Source organism: Mycteria americana, chromosome 6, assembly GCF_035582795.1.
Source record: "Mycteria americana isolate JAX WOST 10 ecotype Jacksonville Zoo and Gardens chromosome 6, USCA_MyAme_1.0, whole genome shotgun sequence".
In the NCBI taxonomy this organism is placed as follows: Eukaryota; Metazoa; Chordata; class Aves; order Ciconiiformes; family Ciconiidae; genus Mycteria; species Mycteria americana.
Window position 1 is genome coordinate 8984411 of NC_134370.1, and position 25671 is coordinate 9010081.

The window sequence follows — 25671 nt, forward strand, 5'->3', positions numbered from 1 at the left end:
GTTTTAGCATCTGAATGGCATTGCTCTAGATTTTATAGGCACGTGAATTACTACTACTTAAGGTATGCTATTTCATATTTTTTTCATCCTTTCTGCTTGCACCTAACTGCGTCACACCGGCTTTGGTTGCTGACCGTATCCTCCTGCGCTCTGGCGTCAGCCCGCCGGTTTGCCGTAGCGGCGGGGCTCGCCCCTCCCGCGCCAGCCTGGCTCGCCCCGCGGACAGCAGGGGGCTGTATGATTCCATTTTTAAAGCAGCAAGGCATAAATCGAGGGATACAACCGTTACCGGTCTGTCTTAACGACTTTTGCCTTACCAGTTTGGGCAAACATCAATGTCTATGCCTGCGTAACAGTAATTAAAGTTTGACGGAATCATTTGTGTAAGATACAGAACTTCACAAGTGGCTGCAGTTTTGTCCATATTTTCAGATCTCTAAGGGTAACTAGTAGGTTGTGTTTCTTAGCTACAAGCTCTCTGAATTGCATTGTACTGTTTTAGTATTTATGTATCTATTCTACTGAAATCATAAGCAGGTCACGTATTAGATATGAATTCACAGAGGAGTTTTGCAGCTTTCTTTTTCTTTTCTTTTTTTTTTTTTTTTTCTTCCAGGTGGTCTGATACTACATAAACACAACCTCTGGTGAGGACAGGGAAGCAAGAGTTTAGGAAAAACTTCCTGGCCAAGGACAGCTGTGGGAGTTCACTACCAGGTCTGATTAAGCGGGGGGGACGGGACTTTCTTTTCTTATACTTTTGCATCAACTAAGTCACTCAGTAATTTGGATTGCACTTCCACATGTTTTTTATTTGATTACTGTGTGAACGCTCATTGCTTACTTTGCTTTTGTTTTATGTTTTTCCTGATACTTACCGAAAGCTCTAAACCCAAATAAATGACAGGTTCAGTAAAAACTCAATCTTGCTTTTGTGCTGCAAAAGCCCATTCAAGGCTTCATAAGCCCCTCAAAATTGATTTTCGGAGCACTGTTATTTAATCTGTCCTTTACAAAACTTTAATGCCTTGAGCAAATCCTTCTTGCCTTATTCCCACCGCTAGGCACTTTGACTTCATGGTAAGCAGATAGATGTAAGACAAAAAAAGCAGTTCAGATTGTTCCCCCAGTCCCTAGTAATTCTCTAACTTGTCTATTCTCCCTTTCTCATTATTGAACAAAGCCTCCTGTGTAAACACTACTTTTTGTGCTCCCATGGCACACAAAGGTTTTCCCATCAGTTCCTTGCTCTCCCCACCTGCTATATCTGACTCATTAGTTCAGCTTCAGCTTTGCTTCACCTATTCATTCCCCAAAGAATTATATTTAAAGTTCATGGCACTGTTCTTATTCTCAGCGTATTTTCTCTTCACATATCTACCAGGCCTGCAGATAATACTGTGTAATGTTCCCTGGGCTCAGTGACTCCAATATTTTCTTGCAGGGTTCAGTCTTTAAAAAGAGGTCTCTGGCAGAGATGGCAAAGGGAATCTGCAGGCTAACTGTGGCCCAGTCAATGTATTAATTCAACCTTCTTGTCAGCTTACTGTTAGTTACATTGTCATCTGAACTGCTGCCAGCCATAATGCAGTGCTCCCACACCGCAGCTTTTGCATGCGGGACTGGCTGCAAAACAACATCAACTGCATTTGAGTCAGTTCTTTTTGCACATGGCACCCTTCTGAGAGTTTGCTGTCAACCATTAATTTACATGCTAAGGAGGAGGCAGAAGGAAATCCAGTAAAACTGAATGCAGAAAAAATAGTATTCTGACTTGGCACATCTTGTATGGCTGGCCTCAAGTGCCATGTGGCCCCGACTACAGGTGCAGTTTGATGCTGTTGCTGTATTCAGAGCATTTGGGTTCAGCCTGCAAGGTGACAGGAAGCCCCTACAACTGCCCATAGTTCGGGGTTCACTTATCTTAACCTACTTTGAAAGAGCAGTGCTTGAAGCACTGTTTTTTACAAAAGTTTTAGTATCAGATAACCCCTCTATCCTCATTACTTTGTCTTTTCTTTATTAACAGTTTTCAGTGAAAGAATACCAGCTAATGTAGGTAACTAGAAAGAACCGGGTAACTAAAATTATGTAAAGACTGAAGTACTAGCAGTTACTGCTGGCAGTAAGTAGCTTGAAGTAGTTAGTACTGTCTTCCACATTATTTATATTGTAATGGCCTTTAAGCAATAATTCAGTGGTGATTATGTTGTCATCTGTCTTCTAATGAAATGTTTGTCCCTACCAGCTGTACCTTATATATGTTATATTAATTTTTCTGGAACTTTTTTATAAAACTCAATCAACAGAATAGAAAAACAGCCTTAATGCCTTTAAAATGTTCACATTAAGGACTTCTGTATGGTTTATTTTTTTTATTATTCATTTGACCTTATGGTTTGAGTGATTGTCAGATACAAATTGTAAAGCGGACCTTGGTTTGACTGAAATCAACAGCAAAGCATCCATTGACTTAATTTTACCCCAGAGGAGGTAAAAGGCAATTGAAAAGGAATGTGCAAAGAACAGAAGGATTTTTGACTCCAGCCACAGAGTGGCTTATGGGTTTTTGTCTGGGGTCTTTTTAAATTCTTAAAAAAACTGAAAATGATTTGGAGCTGTGATTTGCGGCAGAGTATACATAAGCAATACTAATACAGCATGGCACTTCAGTTCAGGAAAGCTGCATACCTTGTGCGTTAATGTGACACCAGTCCAACACGCAAGTGATGTCAGCTACCCAAAACCACAGCGATCCTCTATGAAGAGAGTTAAAGTACTCCTGTTGTCTCAGTGCTAGCGGGACATAGAAATTAGTTTAGTAACAAATGGAAAGGATGGCATCCAGAGATTAATTAAAAAATACCAGAAATAAGTTGACAAAATTTATAAATAATTCCAGCTCTGAGAGAAAAAAAGTAATTGGTAATTTCTTCTGTGGAACAAATGTCCTTGTGATTTGCAAGAAGCTTTCTCAAACCTACAGTCCTGTTAAAGGGTGTGCAGCGACTGGACATTCTGAGCAACTGTAGCTAGCATGGACTTTCTCCTTGGATTGTTTTTTTAAGAACATGGTTGCATTTTAAAGCTTTTTGGGATTAAGATATTTTAACCTTTCTTCACTTTGGGTGATAGTTTTCCAGAGATGAGTCAAAATACTTGCAAGAGGAGTGTTTAGTGGCAATATTCAGAATTGTGGATGCATGCTTTCCAGCTGCCTTGCTATTTCTGAACTGTCAGTAACATTTTATTCAATTTTTAACACTTAAAACATGATTGCAGTTTCACTGTAATAGTAAACATGCCACAAAAGCTGTGTTTTATAACAGCGAAAGTAGCTATTAATGCAGAGATTTGCAATGTGTTGCTTTTATATGCCAAATAATACTGCGTGTGTATATATGTATGTGTGTGTATACATATGTATTCAGGACATTAATGCATGAATGGTTTTGTAAATAGTGGCCTGGATTTCAGTCTTATTTTCACTTGCCTTGCTCTGCTGTGAGTGTTGTAGCTATTCCTGACTTAGACTTGTAAATAACGGGAGAATAATGCTACCTGTGTAGTAGACATATAGATAACTTCTATACAAAGCTTATCACGTGCCATAATGGTGTCAAAATTACCATTGAAGAAGTAATCATCTCCCAGTTCAATTTGTATTGAAGTGTTCGGAAGGCCAACTTGTTACATTAAATACCAGCTGCCTCAAAAGCTGAACCCGTCTCGAATCATCAATGCCATCACCAACTTAGCACCTTCTAATTACCTTGAAATACTCTAGAAATCTGGTCGTTGTTTTTGTTTCTCCCATTATATCCTCATACATGCAGCAGATAATAGATTTTATGGCCCTATAGTAGTATATGTCCCTTCATATTAAACGACCAAAATACAAACTGTTGTGACTTAATCAGTTGCAACTTGGCATCACTATTATGGCTTCATAGAGAAAAACAGGACTCTGGACATTTTTGCTTTTTTTTGTTGTTTGTTTTTGGTAGAAGTACAAATCTGTCTGTTAAGAAAAAGTGGCAGGAGAGGAAAACAAAAATAAACATACAGCTTCCACTCAGGTTCTGTGAATGTCATATTCTCTGTATATCCTGGCGTAGGCTAAGCTTTTAAATAAGTGTTTCCGAAGTACCTTACAACAGTTTAGCACCATGTGCCATCCGGTTTTCGCTATAAAAGTGGCCAGCCTGATCATCTTCTGTCTCATGAGGTGAGGCAAACCCCTTTAGGCAAAATTTATCGTGAGGAGAAGCAAATTCCTTAAGTCAAGTGTGCCAAATATCTTGTTGGCAAAATTACCAGGTAAAGTATACACTGATTTTTTTTTTTTTTTTAAGAAAACATTTGGTTGCAGCTAAACCATAAAAGCACCTGAATCAAATTTTCCGTGTATGAAAACAAGGGAATCTGGAAACTGACGCTATTTTAGGCTAATTGCATTTTGTTGGGTTTCGGGGGAGCGCTACATAGTAGCAACTGTGGGAAAACCACTAAATAGTTCTCTGTTTGAACCATCTGTCACGAATACGGGACATATGTTCGCTTTGTTTATTCAGGAGCCAAGTGGAAGCCGACGCGCTCGGCTCTGCCCCGTCCGAGGGCTGCCCCGCGCCGAGCCCCGCGGGATGCGCCCCCGCGGGCCCCGCCGCCCCGGCCGGCGGAGCGCAGCCTGCGCCGGGGGGCGCTTCCTCCGCGCGGCTCCGCAGGCGCGGGGCCTGCCCCAAGGCGGGCTGCGGCGGAAAGACGGGCGGTCCCCCCCCGCCGCCCCTCGGGGCCGCAGCGGGACGGCCCGGGCTTCCCCCGCGGGCGGCGGCGGCGGCGGGGCCGGCAGGGGGAGGCCGTGGCTGCCGAGCCCCCGTGGAGGGCGGGGGCGGGCGGGAAGCGGGGCCGGCCCCACCGGGCGCGGGCAGCGGCACCCGCCCCGCCGCCTCTCCCGCGGCTCGGTCAGTTGGCGGCGGCTTCCGCTCGGAAACGCTCCCGCCGTGCCCGGGGTGCTCCCGCAGCCGCGGCCGCTCCGCTCTGCTCGGCGGAGCCGGAGCCGGAGCCGGAGCAGCCGCCCCCGCCGGCGCTCCCCGCCTCTCGCCCGTCCCAATTTCCCCTGCCAAACTTTCCCAGCCGCTGCCGGCAGCGCGGCACCTGCCTCCGCCGCGCCCCGACCCGGCGGCGGAGGCGAGCGCAGCGCGCAAGCTGCGCGGCCCCCCGCGCACCGCCTCCCCGCCCCGGCGCAAACGAATAAATAAAGTTGCGGGCTGGGGGGTGGAAGAGGCGAGTTGCCCCCGGGGGGCTCGGGCAGCCCCGGGGAGCCGCAGCCAGGGGCGGCGAGCGGCTGCGGGGCTGTCAGCGGCTCGCCCCGGCTGCGGGGCCGGGGGCGGGCGGGCGGTGTCGCGGATCGCGTCCACCCCCTCGTGTGTGCTCTCGGTCCCTCCCTGGGAACAGGCGCTGCCCACCCAAGGAGGCGACCGGCGCTCCTGCCCCGCTCCCGCTTGCTCACTCGCACACACATATACCCATGCGTGCGCCTCTCTCGCTCCCTCACTGAAGTCAGTGCTTGTGTTTTCAGGTTGCTCAGACCTGAAATCTAAGGGAAAAAGCTCAGCGTTTGCGTCGCTGCTCCTGCCGCTGGTGGTGGTAGCGGTGAAGAGGAGAGAGGGTTTTTTTCTTTCCTTGAATTCAATGGATCTGAACTTGGAGTCTTTGGACCTCGGCGGTTTTGGAATATCTACATGCTGATCCTCTTTGTTGTGGCACATCAGCTCGTTTGGGGAAACCATCCGAAGACAGCAAGATGTTTCTCGCTATCTTGTACTTCGCTTTGCCCTTAGTGGGTAAGTTGCTGGTGTCTGATTTCTCTCTGTACATCGCTTCATAAAGCAAAGCGTAGGGTTTATGAGATCGGATGCCTGACTGCTTGTCAGTCTATTGTTTAGGCAGAACAGTGAAGTTTCCAGTAGTTTTTACGGCTCTGCCTCACATCAGTTAACCCAGTCTACATTTAAAGCTAAAGACTTAGGTACTTGCCTGCGTAGCCTCTTGTTAAATTGGGTTCTCGCAAGTTACAGGGAAACTTTTCGTTTTAATAAAATAAGGCTGCTTGGGGAGGGTGGGGGGGTGACAAGAGCCAGCTGAAGGATTACATCTTCACCTGAACCTGGCAGCCTGCCCGACTGCGAGTGGTTTGCAGCCCAAACTGGTTTCCTTTCCACAGGAGATGTTTGCGTTTCTATCTGCGTGTGTCTGAGGGAGCGTGACAGGGGGCACGATGGAGAAGAGAGAGTTAATGTAATTTGCTTTGTTCTCCTGCAAAAGCATCATACGTGGAGAGAAATGGAGGGGGGAGTCATAAATTCTACCTTTAGACATGTAGAATAAGCAAAAATGTGTACAGCCTTTAAAAAGTGACTGACGCAAAAAGAAGCTAATATCAATCAGTGAGGATACTTATCTCTCTGAGCGGGTGGTTCGTGGATGTAATTGAAATTACAGCAAAGCTCTTGTGGAAAGTGAGGCCAAATATTTAACCCCTCAGTTAAACACTCGAATGGAAAGGTTATTTGTTTCACCAAAGTGGATCTAAGGAATAACGAATGCTTGTTTTGTCAGGCACATTAACCCCTGCGGGTTTTCTTTCCGTTTTGCGTTTTCTCATAAATCAGCCAGCAGGGTTAAAACGTACCGTTTCCTTGGACTCCCACAAAAGTGGACCCAAGACCATGAAAACCCGGTGTGCTTTTTCCTAAGGTGTAGCACGAAGCCCTGAGGTTTGCAAGGTGCTGCCCGTGGGGCTGGCTGCGTGTGCTGCGTGAGGAGGTGCCTTGTGCTTCCCAGATGCCTGCTTTGGAGCCCTGGTTAAATCAGCCTCATCCCTCAACGAGAGTTTGTTGGTTTGTGTCTCCTCTCTCTAGATGTACTTTTGTCCGCAGAAGTGAGTGGGCTGCCTGGAGGGGACCGCCTTGACTGTGTGAAAGCCAGCGATCAGTGTCTCAAGGAGCAGAGCTGTAGTACTAAATACAGGACACTGAGGCAGTGTGTAGCCGGCAAAGAGAGCAACTTCAGCCGGGCGACAGGCCTGGAGGCAAAGGATGAATGCAAAAGCGCCATGGAAGCTCTCAAGCAGAAATCTCTGTACAACTGCCGCTGTAAGAGGGGCATGAAGAAGGAGAAAAACTGCCTGCGCATTTACTGGAGCATGTACCAGAGCTTACAGGGTACGTTGCAAAACAAAGAAACGTTACACTCCCCTAAAACAGTGTGTGATTTTGCAGCCCCTCACATCCGCAGCTAGCTACCGCCACTGAGGCTAAACCGAGAGTCTGACCCCATAATTCACATTGTGCTCTTCAGCTGCAAACTGAGGACCTTTCATCCGACGCAAGAACAGCTGCTGCTCCGTCTCCTGTTGTTGGGAAATCCACAATGAGGGTTTCCTCCAGGGGACCCAGCTGACCTTTCTAAACCCCAGTCAAAAGATAAGGGCACTAGCAAGTGCAAAAGCTACAAAAACAATCATTTGGAGACATTTTCCTAATAACATTTAAACTCCTTAATTAGGACTCACCTAACAAGACCACAGGACACTGGAACTAGTTTCCTAGCTCTTTGCTGAAAGTTAAATGTAATATGAAGAGGAGCATTGTTTTAAGGAAAAGTTTATTCTTTCCTTTCCTGTATTTACTAGCAATATTCCCTGGGCATGCTGAGGCAGAAAAAAAAGAAGTCTGTGCTTCCTAGAGCATGTAGAAGTGCCAGTTAGAAGGGATATGACAGTGATTGACTCGGGACTTCTGTTCTTGATGTCACTGGCAAATTTCCCATAGTCTACTGAGAACAGTCAGGTCCTTATATGAGATACATCATTTTTAGCTGGGTTTTGCTCTGGCCCTGAAGTTGAAGATGCAATCTTTCACTTCAGTGTGGTCCCCGTTTAACTCTTTTCTGTAGCTGCTTCTGCAAAAAGGGAAGTCATCCCTTTCTGTTCATTTATCCAGCCATCAACTGGAACATTTTAATGAGTCAATACATATTTTTGTTCTAACTTTCATAATAAATTACCCTACTCTTGGACATTTTCTCCATCATAAGCCAGCATCTTGTTAGGAGTGTTTTATTCCAAACCTGCTAGTTTTTGGCTGTTACCTGGGCTGCTCCTCTAAAAAAGAGCTCTGCTGTTAGGGTGAATGAAGAGGAACATCCCTGCTACAGCTTCTCTCCTGCTGGCATGAGATGGGACAGTCCCCATGATGTCACAGGCTGTCTCTGCAAATTATGACCTTATCCTTGGAGGAAGGAGAGAAAAGAACTAGTGTCAGGGACAAACAACTAGCTTCTTTCAGGTGTTTTTATAGATAATGGTTGAGGAGAAATAGCCACCTGAACAGATTAAAGAGGAGTACCTTTTGCTGTTACAGAGTAACTTCATTTCAGAGTAAAAGTAAACAACAAAACCTTATCCTGAATTCTCATATAAGAAAAAAATCCGAATATTTTTTTGTCTTTAGGAAATGACTTGCTTGAAGATTCCCCTTATGAGCCAGTTAACAGCAGACTATCAGACATATTCAGGCTAGCACCAATTGTATCAGGTAAGCAGACTTAAAACTCTTTAATGAAACATGATTGCAATTTGCTGCTTTGTAGTTGAATTATGGAACTTTCAAGCAATGCTCTCTTAAATAAAAAAAGTTAATGGCTTTCTGGGTTTAGGAAGTTCATGATATAGTTGCACAAAAGAAAATACTAATTGGTTTTGAAGTAATAACTAAAACTGAAGGAGTGCTTGGCAGGATGGCAATTTGTATTCTTTTTGAGTCATCCTTGACAATAAATGCTAAATTTTCCTGTAGGTGGCAATCTGATTCCCTGCGTTCCTAATTTACAAATCAGTTCCTTTTTGGGAATGTGGTCAGTGCAAGTTACCTCCCATTGACATTAAAGAAGATCAGAAGATAAATCTTTGAAATGTTTGCATAAGGGAATGCTTTATAGTTTCATACATTTTTGTATAAAAAAGAAATTTCAGAGTTAAGGCTTGTCTTCTTTTCTGGAACTGCTGCCTGTTTAAAGAACTTATTCACAACTTCCTTCTTTTTCTAGTTTTTCTCTGAACATTTTTCGTTGTGTGGCTCTCTTTCAGAACTTGTTTGTAGTAATTTGAATATGGTGCTCAGTAATTAAACTATGCTGTTTGTTTTTTATCAGCCTAAATTATACTCATTTTGGATCATATTTATTGAAACAATGATTTTGGGGCATTCACAGGGGTTACAGGTTGGAATTGATTTTGTTTTTCGGAGTTTCAGAAAGTCTTATGAGGATGCAGTCTGTACTCAGGACCTTTATTTGTTTAGTTACATAAAAAATTGCATGTGCACAGTCTAATGTGTGAGTCTGACAGTGTTGAAGCTGTAGTTAATTGACATGCTATGGATAAGCATTAGTAGATGGCTCTTTAAAAGAAAGAAGAAAAGGCCAGAGACAGTGGCTTGACCAATTTTCAGAAGTTTTTTTTCAGACCAATTTACACTTTTTAGGACCCTAAGTCTCATTAAAAGCCAGGGGAACTTAGGTTGTTAAGTATTTAATGGTACAGATTTTCAAAGGCATATAGACACATAAAATGTAGCTAACTGCCCATTGGGATTTTCAGAAAGGACTAAGTGATTTAAATAGGTGTTAGATGCCCAGGCAGTTTTAAAAATTCTAAGTGCTTAATGCATCTTTAGGTATCTTAATGCCTTTGAAAATCAGCCCTTTAGTCACTTTTCAAAATGTGACTTCAGATCCAAATCGCATACATCTTTTGAAAGCATTATCCTAGTTTGGTGAGCAAGTCTGTTGGAGAAATAGTAGAGAACAAAGATTAATTTCTGAAGAATCTGTATTTATTTTATTTTTTGTTGCTTAAAACCCCCAACTTAATACAAAACCAAGACAAAATCAATGCAGAGGAGTTCCAGGCTGTTTTCTAAAAGTTTATGGTCAGCCTGCTGAGGGCCAAATTCTAACCTACCTCAGCAGTTTTATGATCTCCATACAAATAGGCTATGTACACTCTGCCTTTCTGTTATTTTTTAGATTCCCCATTTACTTTCAAAGTAATTATCTTAAAAATGTAATAATTTTGTTTCTACCTATTCTGTGCAACAATGAAATAAGACATAGTTGCCAACAAGTGACATCCATCCTACCACAGTCGCTTAAGATGCTGGTGGACTGGTTAGGACTCGCTCTGTGTTCCTAGTCCACCCCAAATTGCTGTTCACTTTGTCAGAAGTTTCAGGTTTACAAGGATTGGAGGCCTAGATTCACAGGGAGCAACAAACAAAAGTTGTAATACAGTGGAAAAATGCCAGTATTTGGAAGTATTGTCATCTGAAAGAAAAAGATTAGCAAAAGCATTTTTCTTATCGTCATGGTTACTACTGCATGTCACGTTCTTTAAAGCTGCCTAGTCTTACAGATTTTTTGCAGGGCTCTGCAAATACCACAAACAGCAGAACTTGGTAAGATTTTTATATCTTGATTAAAACAAAACAAAAAAAACCCCCTGTACAAGCAGTGTTGGCAGGGGTTTCATAACTGGTGTTCTGCTAATGCCGTCATTGTGTTTATAGACGTTGCTGCAGTATTCACTCTCATTAAAGTTACTCGGGTGTAATTAAAAGCAGCGATTAACTCTTTCATCTCACAAAGGCCATTCTGTGGTACTGTACGACTTGGTATATATCAAGTGTAATGCTTTTGCCATCTTTTTAATTTGTTTTTGAAACAGTATAGAAAATCACAACAGTTGTCTTTTATGGTATGTAAAAGAGGAAAAACATTGGCTAAGATGACTGTTTTGTGTGTTACATAAGTCTTTTGTAGCATACATAAGTCTAAGAAACGGAGGACAGTTTTTAAAAGCAGTTAAAGTTGATCTAATTCTATACTGAAAGATTTTTAAAATTGCATCCTCTCTGGAAACAGGATGGCACTTTCTCATTAATCTTTCAAGCATCAATATGTTGATTTAAAACAAAAATCAGGAATATATTGCTAAACCTGTTACTAAGTTTGTAGTTTATCTCTAGTTCCTGTTATGTTGATGGAACAAGTGATGCAGTTGTGTTACTAAAGTGAAGCTTTGTTTTATATTTTTAAGTGGTCTATGTTATACTGGGACTAATGGTGTAGTTAGTCTAGAACTAGAAGGACAAGCTAAGTGTTCTATATAAAATTTAAAACAATGTCCAACAACGGAGAAAAGAAAAATCTAAACCCACAAAATTATTTATCATAGTACTAGCTGTTAAGCCCAGAGTATCATATATTCAGGTACTAACAAGCACGAATTTTGCATTTGATTCACTACTATATTTGTAAGGAAAGTGTAATTTATAAAAAAAAAAAATTGATGGCTAAAATAGGAATGTGAGTTCAGTGTTTGATTTACCTGTGATCACATATCCTGAGTATTTGAGGGTCTGATCTTCCTTCCTTTCCGTCTACACTTTAAGTTCATAATTCAGCTCCTTCTATAAAGTTTGTCCCCTGACACCTCACATGGCCAAATCCAGGACTGTGAGTCTTCCCAGTTGAAGGACAGGGCTGTCTTGGTTTTTGTTTTGGGCATGTCTAGGTCTGAATTTTCTTTAGAACGACTATGTCTGATGTGGTGCTTCTGCCTCAAGGGTGTGAATTTCTTGCTGGTAGGCAGCTCTTCAAATTACTGAAGACTTGTGTGTGCGTTTTAGAGAGTAACAGATTTGGGTGAGTTATTATGATGTAAAGATTTTGCTTAAGCAGACATTTTTGCTTAAACCTTAACAACTTCTGAGAGGTGAAAACATTTTAAGGCCATTAAAATCTGTCATAAACCAGATTTTAAATGCAAAATCTGTTGATTGGATTTCAGAGGTGAGTTTCACACCAAATTAAGGATAGATGCTTGAATTAGTCACTTGTTAAAGCTATCTACAGCTTTTTACTACCTGCAGAACAGTTTGCCTCTTGAATTTGTATGGTATTGGACACCGAGCCTCGCAACTGGAAGATATCCTATTATTTCGGTATCAATTGATACGGTATAGTGGTCATCTCTGTGGTGTGTTGTAAGAGAATATGCTGCATAAAAACTGTAGCTTCACGTACCTATAGAAATACTTACAACATAAATGTTTCTGAAATGTCTCATTCAACACAAAATGGAGAGCCACTAAAGCTGAATAAAATGCCTTAAGCCATATCTGTGAAGTGCTGTAAATAGAATACTTAATATTAAAAAGAATTGACTATTTAGATCAGCTTATTTAGGATGACATAATGCTGTCCTCCCATGGACTCACTTTTAAGTTGCCTAGTTAATCACAAGCTTATTATCCCACTGTTCAGCTTTGTGTTCATCTTTTCTTCTTTCTGTTACATCTGTTATGTTCAGAAATAATTTTAAAGAACGGGCTCCATAAATCAGAATATTTCTTAAAATATGTAGGTTTTGCTGATAGTCTGTGGAGAATTGGTTGGTTACATGGTGCTAGTTATGTCTTGTTTCTAGCTGCTAAAATGCAAGACAGGTAGAAATTAATTATTTTGCCAATATTTCTTTTTAGTGTAGTGAACTGTTTTTGCAACGTGCCTTTTGTATCATTAACAAATGAGAGAAAGAAACTGGCTCGTATGATTACATGTCAAAAGGAGTGCTTCCTGATTCTGCCATTCTCATGAGAGGTTGTTTACTCTTTAAAAACTCTGGGAATCTTCTGTTGCAGAAAGTATCTGGAAGTTTATATTTAACGTATCTGGAAGTTTATATGGTAAATTTGTTAATTAAAACCAAGAGTTCAGTAGACAGCACAGCACATAGAACTTCTTACTGGAGTGTATCATTCCACATGATTACATGGGTAGCACAGCACATGAAGTTAGCGTGTTTGATTTGCATAGTGAATAAGCTGTAAGTGCAAAGACAAATAATTATGGTCAGTAAGGCGGCCTTTTATTGTATTTAAAAAGTTGAGACTATAAAAAGTTAGCAGTGCTGCAATTCTCAGAAGGGTGTGTGTGCTGGTGGCATTTAAATTAGGCAGCCTCAGGTACACTCTTTCTGTAGGATTTCATGAAGATGGGTCTGGGTCTCCCTCTAGGACCTCTACGTTGTTCAGAAGGACAGTGGGTTAGTTGGTAGTTTTCTCTTCTTCCTCTGAGTTTTTCAAAGTCTTTTAGGCATCCTGTATCATTGGCATTCACAGATCAAAAAGTCGATGCTGGGAAAGAATGAAATCCAGCATGCAAAACACTTTCCTCAAGATTCGACATACTTTTATAACGGGAGACTTCCCTCTCCCCAGCATAAAGCCTGCTCTGAGTATTGATGACAGCTATCTGCCTCTCCCCGTTATTTCGGCCTTCCCAGGGATGGGGTAGAGGCATCACAGAGAACGGACTGCAAGTGTTTCCTTTGGAAAAGTTGCTATCAGCAAAGGTGGGGGAGGAAGGTTGGGGTTTTCAACACGAATTCTCAGGATCCAGAGAAACAGAGCTTCCTTCTCTGTGTGCTTAAGGTCCTTTAGGATTCATCATACCTTCTCTTTCTGCTACTTCTGTAAAGAGGGGCTGTAAAACTAGAAAACACCATCTCATAGTGAATTAATTTTGCCCAAACTTTCATAACCCCAACATTGTTTTAATCAAGAATTGAATGTTTCCCCATTCATTTTTGCAATTCTTGAACTATTGCAAGAGCTGTGTTCTGGGTAGCAGGTCCCTGACACTTTAATTATAACTTGCTTCTTTTTATCCTAGCTGGTAAATTACTTTTCTTTTGTAGAATCCATATATAGCATTTTTTAAATTGTTTATCAAAAAGTTAGAGTCTCTGTCCTAGCCAACAGATTCACTGCTTTTTCCTTATGGGGTTTGTGGCATGTGAATTAGTGGCTTCTCCCATGAATTAATACTGTATGACATCCCCAGTTCCTACTGCCTGAGGCCTCTAATCCTGCTTCTATTCCTAAATCTATGTATATTTCAAATGCTACATATTTTTCTAATTTAACACTGTCTTTTTCTGACATTTCTGTAAGAATATTTGAGATGTCACATTTCTACACAGGCAATTTCATTTACAAAATATTAAAAATGATGATTTCTCTTGACTATTTACAATACTCTTATTAGCTTTTCCCTCCCATATCGTTGCAATTTATTTAAAAAAGATGAGATACTTCATGTTAGTTACCTTGCACATTCACCCGATTTCATAAACAATAAACCAGATCTTATTAAGTTAATAGGAGTCTTGCAATCTGATTCTGTTCCCACTGAAGTAAGCATAACGCATCAAAATCTTCTTATTTGATTATGATGTATTCTGTTTCCTGTTGTAATTTTTTGGCTTAGTTCTGGTTTTCTGATGTGGGGTTGAGCCTTTTGATAACAGAAAAGTAAAAACATGTTGCTAATTTAGCCTACACTAGATTGTCACGTGCACAACTATATTTTCCTTTGTAAGGTAATACATTAAAGTAATAGTCCTTGGACCAATATATAATATTGTTTTTACACTTATAAATCAAGACTAACTCTTCTTTCCCCAGTGAGAATTTGTGGCCCTTTGCTTGGTGCAAGAAAAAACCCAAACAACACAGGCATCTATTTTAGCTGCCTATAACAAAATGAAAATAGTTTGACAAAAATAAATTTAATATGAGCATGTACAATGTTTGTGTTCTTTGACATTTCTGCCTACAGATTTTCTTTGCAGAGACAACTAGGCTGGCTTCCAGTCAGATAACAAGTTATCGAGAGTGCATAGATACTAGTTGCTGATTTCCACTTCTGCATTTTCATAATCAGATTGGACTTCACACAAAAGAAAATCACTTTGGTGACTGTTGGCTTGCAGGAGCTCTTTGAATTTCCCGTTTTCTCTATTTCTTGAAGCTAGATCTGATTATGAGAGGGGAATTAAGTACCTTGCTGAAATAACTGATTGACTAGCTTATAGAGGCAGTGCTTACGCACTTTAACTTCAGCAGAAACATGAACAGGCCTTGAAACCCCAAATAGGAATATGTTAATATCCTCAGCTGGGTCCATATTTCTTTCCTTGGTGAGATTATTGGAACATTTTGCTAATTTCTTTGAAGATCTGTAAGACAGAAGAAAAGGTCTTTGTTCCTCAAGTCTTTAAAATGCACAGCTTTCAGCAAATGTAGTTTCTGCTTGTCCTGGTAGTCTAGGCAGGCTTTGTCAACCTGTTTCAACATGAGAAACAAGATGAAATCCATTCCATGGAAGGAGGAAGCATCTGGTGATACAACACAGAGTGTTTATGCATGAATATTCAGCGTCTCCTTGAATGCTGCGAGTAGTGAGAGAGAATATTTAGGAATCTTGAAGAAAACTCAAAGGACAGCAGTATTCTCCTGAAGCCTCAAAGGAAAGTGTTGGTAGATGGCTAGTAAGCTATCTGTTGGAAGATGGCTAATAAGCATGGCCAGGCAGTTTGCTTTCAATATATAGTACATACAGTGAACCGTGATAATAAGATCTGTTGATAACCATGATAATAAGATCTGTTGGAAGATGGCTAATAAGCATGGCCAGGCATTTTGCTTTCAATATATAGTATATACGGTGAACCATGCCTTTTCTTTGCCTGGAGTAGCATCTTTGGAGAGCAGAACTGCCATCCCTTTAATCTGTATTTTTGCAGGAAAATCTCAATTATAGTGTGGTGGGCCAGATATCAAATGAGCAAATATGTATGCGCTTTTGAGCAGCAAATTGTATATTCTTCTGTTTCCCATTACAGGCTAGCTTTATGGTTTGTGTAAGTGCCGTGCTAGTTGCTGTGAAGTAGGAGCAAAAGCACACAGGTGCTGCTAGTGGTATCGGTGGGATTACGTGGAGAGGTCGGGTACTTACTAGTCACTGAGGAGGGAAGCAGAATCTGGTTCCCTATGGGGAGAGGTACCACCATTTCAAGGATGTGGTGAGCAGGAGCAAGCGTGGGCTGACCTTAGAAACACAGAACTTGGCAGGAAGTTCCAAGTTTTGTCAGGTCTCTGCAGACTCTGCTGTCTTGTGGGGGTAAGCAGTTGGACACAACCAGCTTGCTCATGGGGCTGCTGAAGGCATGACATGGTGAGAGTGAGAAAAAGCCCGTGGTCCATGTGGCATGGCTTTGGTGCAGTGCCGAGCGTACTGTTGGGAACACTGCGGTGATAAAGGTGGTGTAAGGACAGAAGAGAAGCCTGCGCTGAGTGGGCATGTTTCTATGGTGGTCTTCCTTGGAGGGCTCCTGAAGCGCCTTGTCTGTAAGCTGTGTCCCCTGGTGAAAGGCAGAGAATGGTGCCCAAAAGAGCAGCCCCCTGCAGCTTTCTGTCTCTTGATGGCACAGCAAGGTGTAGTTTATGGCAGGCGATTTGCACTCTGGCTCTTTACATTTTAAAATATTTTCAAACTTTATTTTTACAACCCTATTTGTATTTGACTCTCAGGGATAACTTTGACAGTCTTGGAAAAGCCAGTGGTATCTGTCAGGAGCTGACAGTATGTTAAAAATGCTATGAGTAAAATGTCTGTGTGTGATGAGAAGAAATAAGAGTTTCTGGATTGTAAGGCAGAACTTATTTGTGATAAGTATCCAACATTTCTTATTTTAAGCTGTACATTACATTATTTTAACCTGAGAAAGGAACGTGTTTACAGCTTTGATTTTTAAAATATGGCCATTTTTGTTTATGAAAACTAACGCTGTAATTTATTGTATATTAGTTTTTTGGTATTATTTTTATATTCTTGCATTTTCTGTGGATGAAACTAATGCAGCAACAATGCTGTCAGTATAGTTAGGGCATTAACACAATTAAGTTATTTTTGGAATAGTTCTTTAGTTACTATGATGCTTTGACAATTTTTATAAATGTCAGGCTATTGTCCTGTACAATCTGCACTCAGCCTGAAATTTAACATGAGATGCATGACACAAAGTGTAATGGCATAGAGATAGCTCTTCCTGCATAGAAATTTGCAGAAATGATGGGTTGTAAAGAGAGTTGAAGATATCAAACAGTTTGAGTAGGAACCTATAAATAAAGATGAATTTCTGCATTCACTGGTTATACGATTTTATCACTGTCTCGTGTCCATAAAATGCATCTTCCCATTAAAGTTTTGTCATGCAGCTGATGAGGTTCAGAAGTGTTAAAAGCTTCCACTCTCTTCCTTTTAAATTCTCCACCCTAAATTCAGTACTAAAGCTCAGTTCAGCAAACCCAGAAATCGCCGTCTCCCTGTTCCTCCTCCACAGGAAGCAGTGTCTGATTCTCCCTGCTCCCCAGTCCGCAGCCTCCAGCCCACTGCTGGTGTTTCTTACGTTTAACCATGACAGTCAGGCTAGTGCTAACTGCTGTCACTTCCTTGAGCTAATAACCACAGCTCGTTCCTGCCTTGACATACCTTTTCCGTACACCGCCGTGCCTTCTTTGATTGTCGACTTTGCTCTCTCTGAACCGTAACTCCTCCAACAACTCCCCTCCGGCTGTAGGACTTTGGTGGTTTCTTTCTCTGTCGCTGCAGCATGGAGTGGCTCAGCTTTCCCCCTCAGCTACTTGTTTCTCAGAAATCTGACTACAGTTCCTCCCTTTCCTTTTTACGACAGGCTTGTCTTTGCTCTCCTGTCTGATGTCTTTGCTTTGCGGTCTGCCTCTGCCCTCCACCCTCTCTCCTTTCTCCATTCCCCCAACGCCTCCCTGTCCTCCCTTGTCCCGTACCTCTGGTGAGGCAACACCTTCTCTGTTCCTTGAAGGCTTCCCTTAAACTCCGCTTTTTCCAGCATTCTCCAAACTGTTCTTTCACCCTCCCTGTAAAGAGTTTGAGCTGTGGTCCAATAAAAGGAATTGCTCCTGAGTAATAGAACTAATAAAGGCTGGTTTCCTACCAGAGTCCTCCATCTCCTGGATGCCCCCACTCTCTGCACAGACCGAGCTCCTATCTTCTCTCCGCGTGCTCTGCCCTCTCCACACGTACTCCCTTGTCTCTTCCCTGGTCCTTAATTCTGTCCCACGTCTCTTGTCTCGGTGGGGCAGCACGTGCTGCGGCTGGCTTGGTGTTACACAGGTACTGTGTATGGGTGAGCAGCTCCCTCCTGGAACGGCTCGAGCCAGAGACATGCCTGCCTTGTCCTTGGCAGGCAGGTCTACGTGGGTCTAAAAACGGCAGTTTTTCATAACATTTGTAAGAACTTCATATTCATTCCTCTATCAAATTTGTTCCAGTATGTCCTATGGGTTAAAAAATTGTTGAGAGCAGCAGGGGTGTGGAGAAGATAGAGGAGACTAATATTCAATTTACCTACATTTCCTTGAAAAATTAGGATTAAAAAAAGCAAATATGGTTCCTGTCATATCGCTAAGCATTAGGCTGTGACACATCTCATCTTATTCTAGTCTCATAAAACATCTAGTGTGTTGTGCAAGTGATATAAATAAACATGCAGTGGACTTGAAACATACAGACAATTAAGTACAGTTGATAGCTGACAGTTGTATTGGATAATTGAGCATCTCAGGATTCTCAAAATGGGAAATAATTCATGCATTTAGGCTAGTTGGCATGAAGGTTATTTATTCAGATTTAGAAATGAAACAAGAAAGAAAGGACCCATCCAAAAGCTGTTGTATATGAATACATATATTGCATCTGACTATTTGGATGATACCACATTGTATTTACAAATGACACTGCACTTTTTAAAGTCATCTTCTGTTTCATGTAGAATATTTTTAGGATTAAGGATTAAGTTTTGCTGATGTTTGTTGTGGTAAGGTCATAAACAAAATTAAGAAAGGTGATACTAGCATTCGGTAGTAGTTTGAAAGAATTCACGTCCGAATACTTGGACTTCCCCAGGCTTGCCGCTTGCAAATAGAGTGCAATGTATTCTGCACAGCAGTGGCTTTGCATTAATGAACACTTAAGCAGCAGATTAAAATGTCTGTTTAAAAAATAGGTTAGGATTATATAATAACACAAGTCTGGGATACTAATAACAGTGAAGATCATTTTATTGAGCAGATTAAGTGCAATTAGATCTCAACTACAGAATGTTTAAATACAATACCAGATCAAAACCCAGTCCCTGCAGTTTTACTTGCTTTCCTTCACACCTACAGGATCAGCACCTGACAGCAAAGTAAATTATCATTTTTATTGTTCATTTTATATTGCCATGGGAATGTACATCATATTATCCATTAGGACCCAGACAAGTCTTTTCTCCACATACACAGTCATGAAACCTCACTGTCTTCAATCACGACATGATTGAAGACAGCGAGGTGTCTGTGCTATTTGAAATTCTATTAGAAATTGATAAATTTGCTTGTCAGATTTCTTTAAAGGATTGCATAGATAAGAACTGCGTATAGTTTTCTCATATGAAAAGTCATGAAAATCATAGCTTTATAATAAACCCATATAGACTGAGAAATTGTGTCAGTTCTTTCTCTCCTAATCTATTTGCTTAATTTTAGTCTCCTAAATTCTGCAATGGAGACACAAACTTGCAGCGGTTGATAACACTTATGACCTGATGAAGTAAACTGCTTTGATCCTTTGAGAGGTCAAACTGTGTGTGTTTCTAAGCAAACATTCCCCAAGGCTGCTGATGCGTGAGATGTCTCTTCCCCTTGCCAAATGTCCCACCTTCGCAATAGAAAATTAAAGGAGACTTGTGAAGAAATGTGGTGTGTTAGTGTATTTAATCTTGTCTATAAATTGGTGTGAGAATTGTTAAACACAGGATTTGGTGGGTCGTTTTTTTTTTTTTTTTTTTTTTGCACAGTTTGAAAATATCTGGACAACTCTCTTCTGGGTTGGGTAGAAAGTGAATGTATTAACTCTAACCGCACTAATGTTTAGGGAGAAAGCCATACAATGTTTTTTAATTTAGTAAATAGAGACTAGCTTGAATCTGACTTGGAGCTTCATTTAGCTTTTTAATACATTTCTGCTGTAGAGCTAAAAATATCTTATCTTCATGCCCTTGACCTTTTTCTAAGAGCTGTGGGAAGATTAAAAAGCATAAATGAAAATAAATTGAGAATTAGCCTATTTGAAGAAAAATGGTAGCAAATGCCTTAGCTATCCGCAAAATGGTATTAAGTTGTCAATCCTACAACATGTCCAGTCTGGCAGAGCTAAGCAAAGCAACCTGCTACTAGAGTAGGGCTCTAGCAGCCCTTGAAATGAGGAGGTAGTTCATTTTTCATTCCCCACTCAGTCCTTCCCCTCCTTGTGGAAGCTGCCAACAAAGGTGCCAGTTATAATGATGATTTCTGTAGCTCAGGTATCTATCCCTTAACACGCCCCTTTCCCCCAGCTTGTTCTGTGTAGTTCGCTGTGCAGCTGTATAAATACTTTTGGTCATTACCCTCTTGGACTGTATTTGAACTAGGGACTAAAAGGTGAGGTTGTCAATATATTAAAGACATCGTTAATGGCATAACTACAGCCATAAACGGTGAATAATTGTGATGGTTGAGACTTATTTATTTATTTATTCATTACAAAATGTGTCGGTATCTGGGCGTCTTTGACGTTATAGGGATACTTCTGAAAAGAGATGACTTTTAGTGATATCCACTGCAAGCAGCCACTCTGCAGTGTTTTTAATTATCTACTTTAAATTGTTCACTTAACAAGACAGAGAATGGTTGCACTTGTGAAGCTGTCATCTTTCGGGCTTAGGTACTGCATTGCTGTGCAATAATTATACAGACTGATACTAGCTTTCATTTATGCTAATTGCAAGTAAGCTTATAAATTCCTCAGATTATTAAAAAGAGAGTTATCTCCATCCTGTTGCGTTCAGTCAAGGATTTAAATGTTACAAACTTTCAGTCCTGCTTTAAAGAGAAAATATGACCATAAAAATCTTTTGGATATCAATACATTGTCAAGCTAAGAAAACAAGAATCGTTATTCTGTTTTGTCTTTCAAAACTGTATTTGTAGCATTGCAACTATATATACTGATTTTTATCATTATTTTAAATTAATTTGGTGATTTAAATATGTATTTAATCCTACGCAGACAGACATAATAAAACTAAAATCATACCTAAAAGATAATCAATAAGCGTCTATACCTAGGACGCTAACAGGAGGGAAAAGAAATTGATTTCATAAATGACGATGTTTTCTCTAAAGCTGTTCTCAGTTGGATCTTCAGGAAAAAAAATCACAGATTTCTGTAATGCAGGCAGTATGCAATATCTGGTCTAGACTGCAAAGAGAAATGTAATTTACAAGTTACAGAATGAATTGTTTTGTCGCAAAAAGAATAAAATAGAGCCAATAGTTAGCTCCCCTTGAGCAGTAATATGTGCTAATTGAAGGACTCAGGGTTGCTTTGTAAGAGTCAATATTCAAGCTTGTAGAATGCTTAAAGTGACTAGTTTCTGTCTTTAGCCAGAATGAGAAATGTAATAAATGATTTGGGACCTGGACTGTGGTGAGAAGAGCTACTTCCCACTGCAGCTGTCAGAATGGGAGACGTGTAAAGCGCTGGTAACAGATAGCCCCTCTATCTATGGAGCAGGCTGTACTACTTCTATGGCAAAGAGTGTTGCTGATAGATTAGGGTGACAATTCATAATGTCCCTGAGTGTGAATGCTACACGTTGAACAAGATCAGAGTCTCAAGGAGCATGTCACAGAGAATTAAGGTTTATTACTTATCCTTCCTCATGGTTTTCAGAGTAATACTTTACAAATCATCTTTCCCCCAGATTATAGCTGAGTGGTCTAATTCTGGGTAATGACTTTTTGTTGTGTGGCATGATACAATAACAGAAAAGTATTTTAATAAAATTCTAGAAATTACGGTGCATATTAGGAATGATTTATTAGACCTTATAACAAGAAAGCTAGAAAGGTTTTTTAAAATTAACTTCTCAGATGTGCATTATTAGTGTGCAGTATATGTATTATTTTGAACTTTTTATTTTTAAAGAGTGGCAAAAGTATTAAAATACCTCTCTAAATCACTCTACAGCTACTTAGAGACAAGGTTTGGCTAGCTGCCCAAAATACTGTATAGTAGGTATTTGGGAAGAGGAGAAGGTTTCTTTGAGGTATTTTTACCACTGGGGGACTCCTGCTGTTCACATTTCTTCTGTAGGGTATGGAGTACCCCAGATTTGCTTTAAATGATTGAGTTCACCTGAAAGGCAGAGGGTATACTGGTGTTGGAAGAGGTGCAGCCAGTGTATTTGTCATAGAAGATCATGTTAATTTTAATTGGCAAATGAAGTGTTTAGCTATTTCACATTGTAACACCCAAATGTTAACCCGGGTTGTTTCTCTTTGTATCCAATGCTAGCATGAGAAGCTGCACGGTTTGTAGAAGATGTGGCTGAGTTCATTCTTTTGACTGTTTCATCCTTAGTTGTTTTAAGACTTGAGTGAATAGGTGCTGGCAGGACTCTAGCTTTTTTTCATATTAAACGTAAAAGCTGAGCTAATGTATATTTGGCAGACACAAGCACTTGGAGGTCAGGAAACTTATGACTTTAGCTTTTTCTCTTTTGTACAATTCCTTTCTGACACAGGCTTGAAATTACATTCAAACACTCCTTTTCCAGTATGTGATATGAATCAATGTTGTACCAGTGCCTAAGATCACCTTTGCTGATGTACTTAAAATCTGACTAATACATATATTATAGGGAGCATTAAGGTACAAACACATCTCTAATTCTGGGCCTGTCTGACTGGAAAGTTTCTTTTCATAAATCATTCAACAGCAGGTTTACTGAAAGGAAGGTTAGGAGGCTCATTTGTATAAACTTCCAGACCTTTCCCCCGAAATAGCTCTTTTCCATTGGAAAAAGTGCAGTTATCCTAATTTCCTGACTGCACTCTGGGTTGGTTGGTCTGTGAAGCTGCATTTTTCTTCCTGTTAGGAGTTTTCAAAACCTTTACAGGTGGTAGCAGAAGGGCCACCAGTTTGTGCTGTAGGGCTTTTTAGAAAGGACTGTACAGAAGAGAGATGTGTCTGAATGCTTCTGTTCATACAGCTGAACAACAGTTTGCAATTTGTAAAGAGCCAGACCTTCCTGTCTGTAATACAGTGTAGTGTCCTTAAACCATAGGATATTAGGTCAGCATGTTTTTAAAGACACTAGCAGTGTAAGGCCAAATATTCTCGAAGCAGTATTTGTTGCTGTGGGATTGCAAGCTACATCACAGTTTATTTCCTTGTACTAATTCTTCTCTCTGTACCTGTTGCATCGCAGTGAAATGAGTTCAAGGGTGTTAGCTGGTAGGACACAAGTGTGCGGAAGTCCCATCTCACATCTGGCTTTCAGAGCCCACTTATTTTATTAAAGTTAATAAAGTGAATTGCACTTCAGATAGACAATCACGCCACTGTTTTATTTAATAAAACAAACAAGGAAGAACCAAGTTGCATTTGCTTCATAAGGAAAATCTATCTTCTGTTGTTTCGAGAATGTATCCTGTGATGACTGTCATACAGCATTAATTTTTATGCTGTGCTTAGAATTCAAATACCTGAATTTCTGGCAGTTTCTTTTCTTCTTTGGTGACAAGTAAATGTTGAATAATCAATTGAAATATAATTTTTTAAAAAGTAACATCTGAAACGAGGCAGACTCGTGGAAGGGAAGAAAGCAACATTTTGCGTGTGAATAAAACTAAAGAGTTTGTCAAAGGCTAAATTGGAGAGCTTTAGGTAATGTAAAAACCATTTAAACAGCAAGTCCTCTGATTGCTTTCACTCTCCTTTCATGGGTATCAAAAAACTACTCCACTGAGTACCAAAACTTGAGAGTTGGCAACATCTTCCTGGAAGAGAATGTGTAGTGCCTCTGTTTGGTGTTGGAGAGGAAGAAATGACCAGTTTGCTTTCTAACGTGGTAGAACTCCATAAACTCTGGTATTATGTTATATTCTAATACAATCAATCCTAATGTGTAATGAAGCATAAATGTTATTCTGTTTGCTGATATTTTCACCACTTGTAAGTTGGTCGCTAATAGGAGACTTAGAGATGTGTTACAGAGAAATTTGGTTATATGGAGACCAGTCAAATTGCAGCAGCCATTTTGCAAGCAAAATAGTAGTTCTTAAGGACACTTGGCAGAGGAAGAGAAGTGATATTTGCATGTTTAAACCTGTTTATTTCATCAGGTCACGTTGTTCTTTGAAGAATATATGTTGCAGTAATTATAGTAGTACGCCAATTACTTCCTTTAATTACAGATTTTTTTTTAATGTGGGGGTTAGATCAGCTCCTGTGAAATTGGCTTCTCGTTTTTCCATTCATGTATGGTGGAAACACTGGGGCAAAATACATTTTGTATTATTTTGTCTCTTCATCTGGAAAGAATTTTTTTTAATCTGCAGAACCCATATTCATAGCAGTAAATTATGACAAATATTTATTGTAGAATAAGTTTTATATTTAACTGCAGAAGAGTGTTTTCTCTTGCTTTTAGTCACAGGATACCCATTTACATTCTGTTATCAGGGTCTCGTTATGAGTACTATAGGCCCTCAGCTACCATTGAGTCTCCAGTTGTTTTCCATCAGAGCTGGGTCAAAATCAGCTTCACTAGATCAGATTTTTAGTCCCTCCTTGGGCAAAATTTTTGTTAAGATCAAATGAAGCTTTCCCAAGCAAGCTGCAGAATATAACCACTGTCAACAATGATGTTTCTTTGTGTATTCTGGGTTGCAAACATAGCTTGTCTGTGCGACCTCGAGATGTTTTGATTAATTGCATCTTCTGGAACTCCATATGTGTGTTGTGCCTGCTTTATTCACACATAAAAGGGACACAGCTATTACCTTCCCTCTAAGTTATGTGAGGAAAGAGGATTGTGTTTACCCTCTATGGTATATTTCTAAGCTCCATAACGTTTAAAAAATATTTTTCATGCCTTTGGTGTAATTCTAAATGTTATTTTTCATTAGTCATAAAAAATATGGGTTAAAAGCGCTCAGAGGTTTTATGTAGGCTTTCATGCAGTAGTCTGATGCCTCTGACAGATAATCCTAGAGAGATCTCTTCCACAAAACAGGACTTGTTCTTGATAATTATTCTCATATTATGACTACTGCTTCTTTGATTTGAGCAATCTGATAAGGAGACTACATCACGCAGAGTCAGGAAAATTCCTTCCAAGTAGAGGAGATTTTCCATGTGGGCAACTCTTGAAATGAAAGATCTGTAATTATTTACAATGCATAGGATGTTCCATACCCTCTCTTACACTGATAAAAGTTCATCTGATAGTAACACGTGTGCGTCACCGTTCAATACTTCCTGATCTTCTGTCTCATCCTGGTGAAAGTTCTTAAAGACCCTTTTAGTGACGAAACAGGTTTTTGTGGAGCACTTTAATGTCCTGTTTGTGATACTCGTCATGCATCTTGTGTGTATTTTAAGCCCTGCTGTGATCATCGTCTGACTCTTAAAATTGGTATTCACTTCAGGAGAGCAAGCAAGCTTTAGACAGTTATGGTATAAAAGCTATATGCCTTGCTCTATCAGGAACAAATAGTACTGAGACCTTGCATGCAAGGCATTCATAAAGATGATGCCTGCATTTTGCAGAACAGAATTGGTGGCCTTATGTTT

The 25671-nt window shown here is 40.3% G+C and overlaps 1 protein-coding gene across 1 annotated transcript in view; it reads left to right on the plus strand.

Annotated features, from left to right (window-relative positions):
- Positions 1 to 632: 632 nt before the first annotated feature.
- GFRA1 (GDNF family receptor alpha 1) overlaps positions 633 to 25671 on the plus strand; it is a 150817-nt gene continuing 125778 nt past the window's right edge. The window contains exons 1-4 of the mRNA XM_075504051.1: positions 633 to 717; positions 5579 to 5843; positions 6921 to 7223; positions 8514 to 8597. Of these exons, the coding sequence (XP_075360166.1) occupies positions 5804 to 5843; positions 6921 to 7223; positions 8514 to 8597 (427 nt within the window). The 5' untranslated portion in view covers positions 633 to 717; positions 5579 to 5803. The remainder of the gene's footprint in view (positions 718 to 5578; positions 5844 to 6920; positions 7224 to 8513; positions 8598 to 25671) is intronic.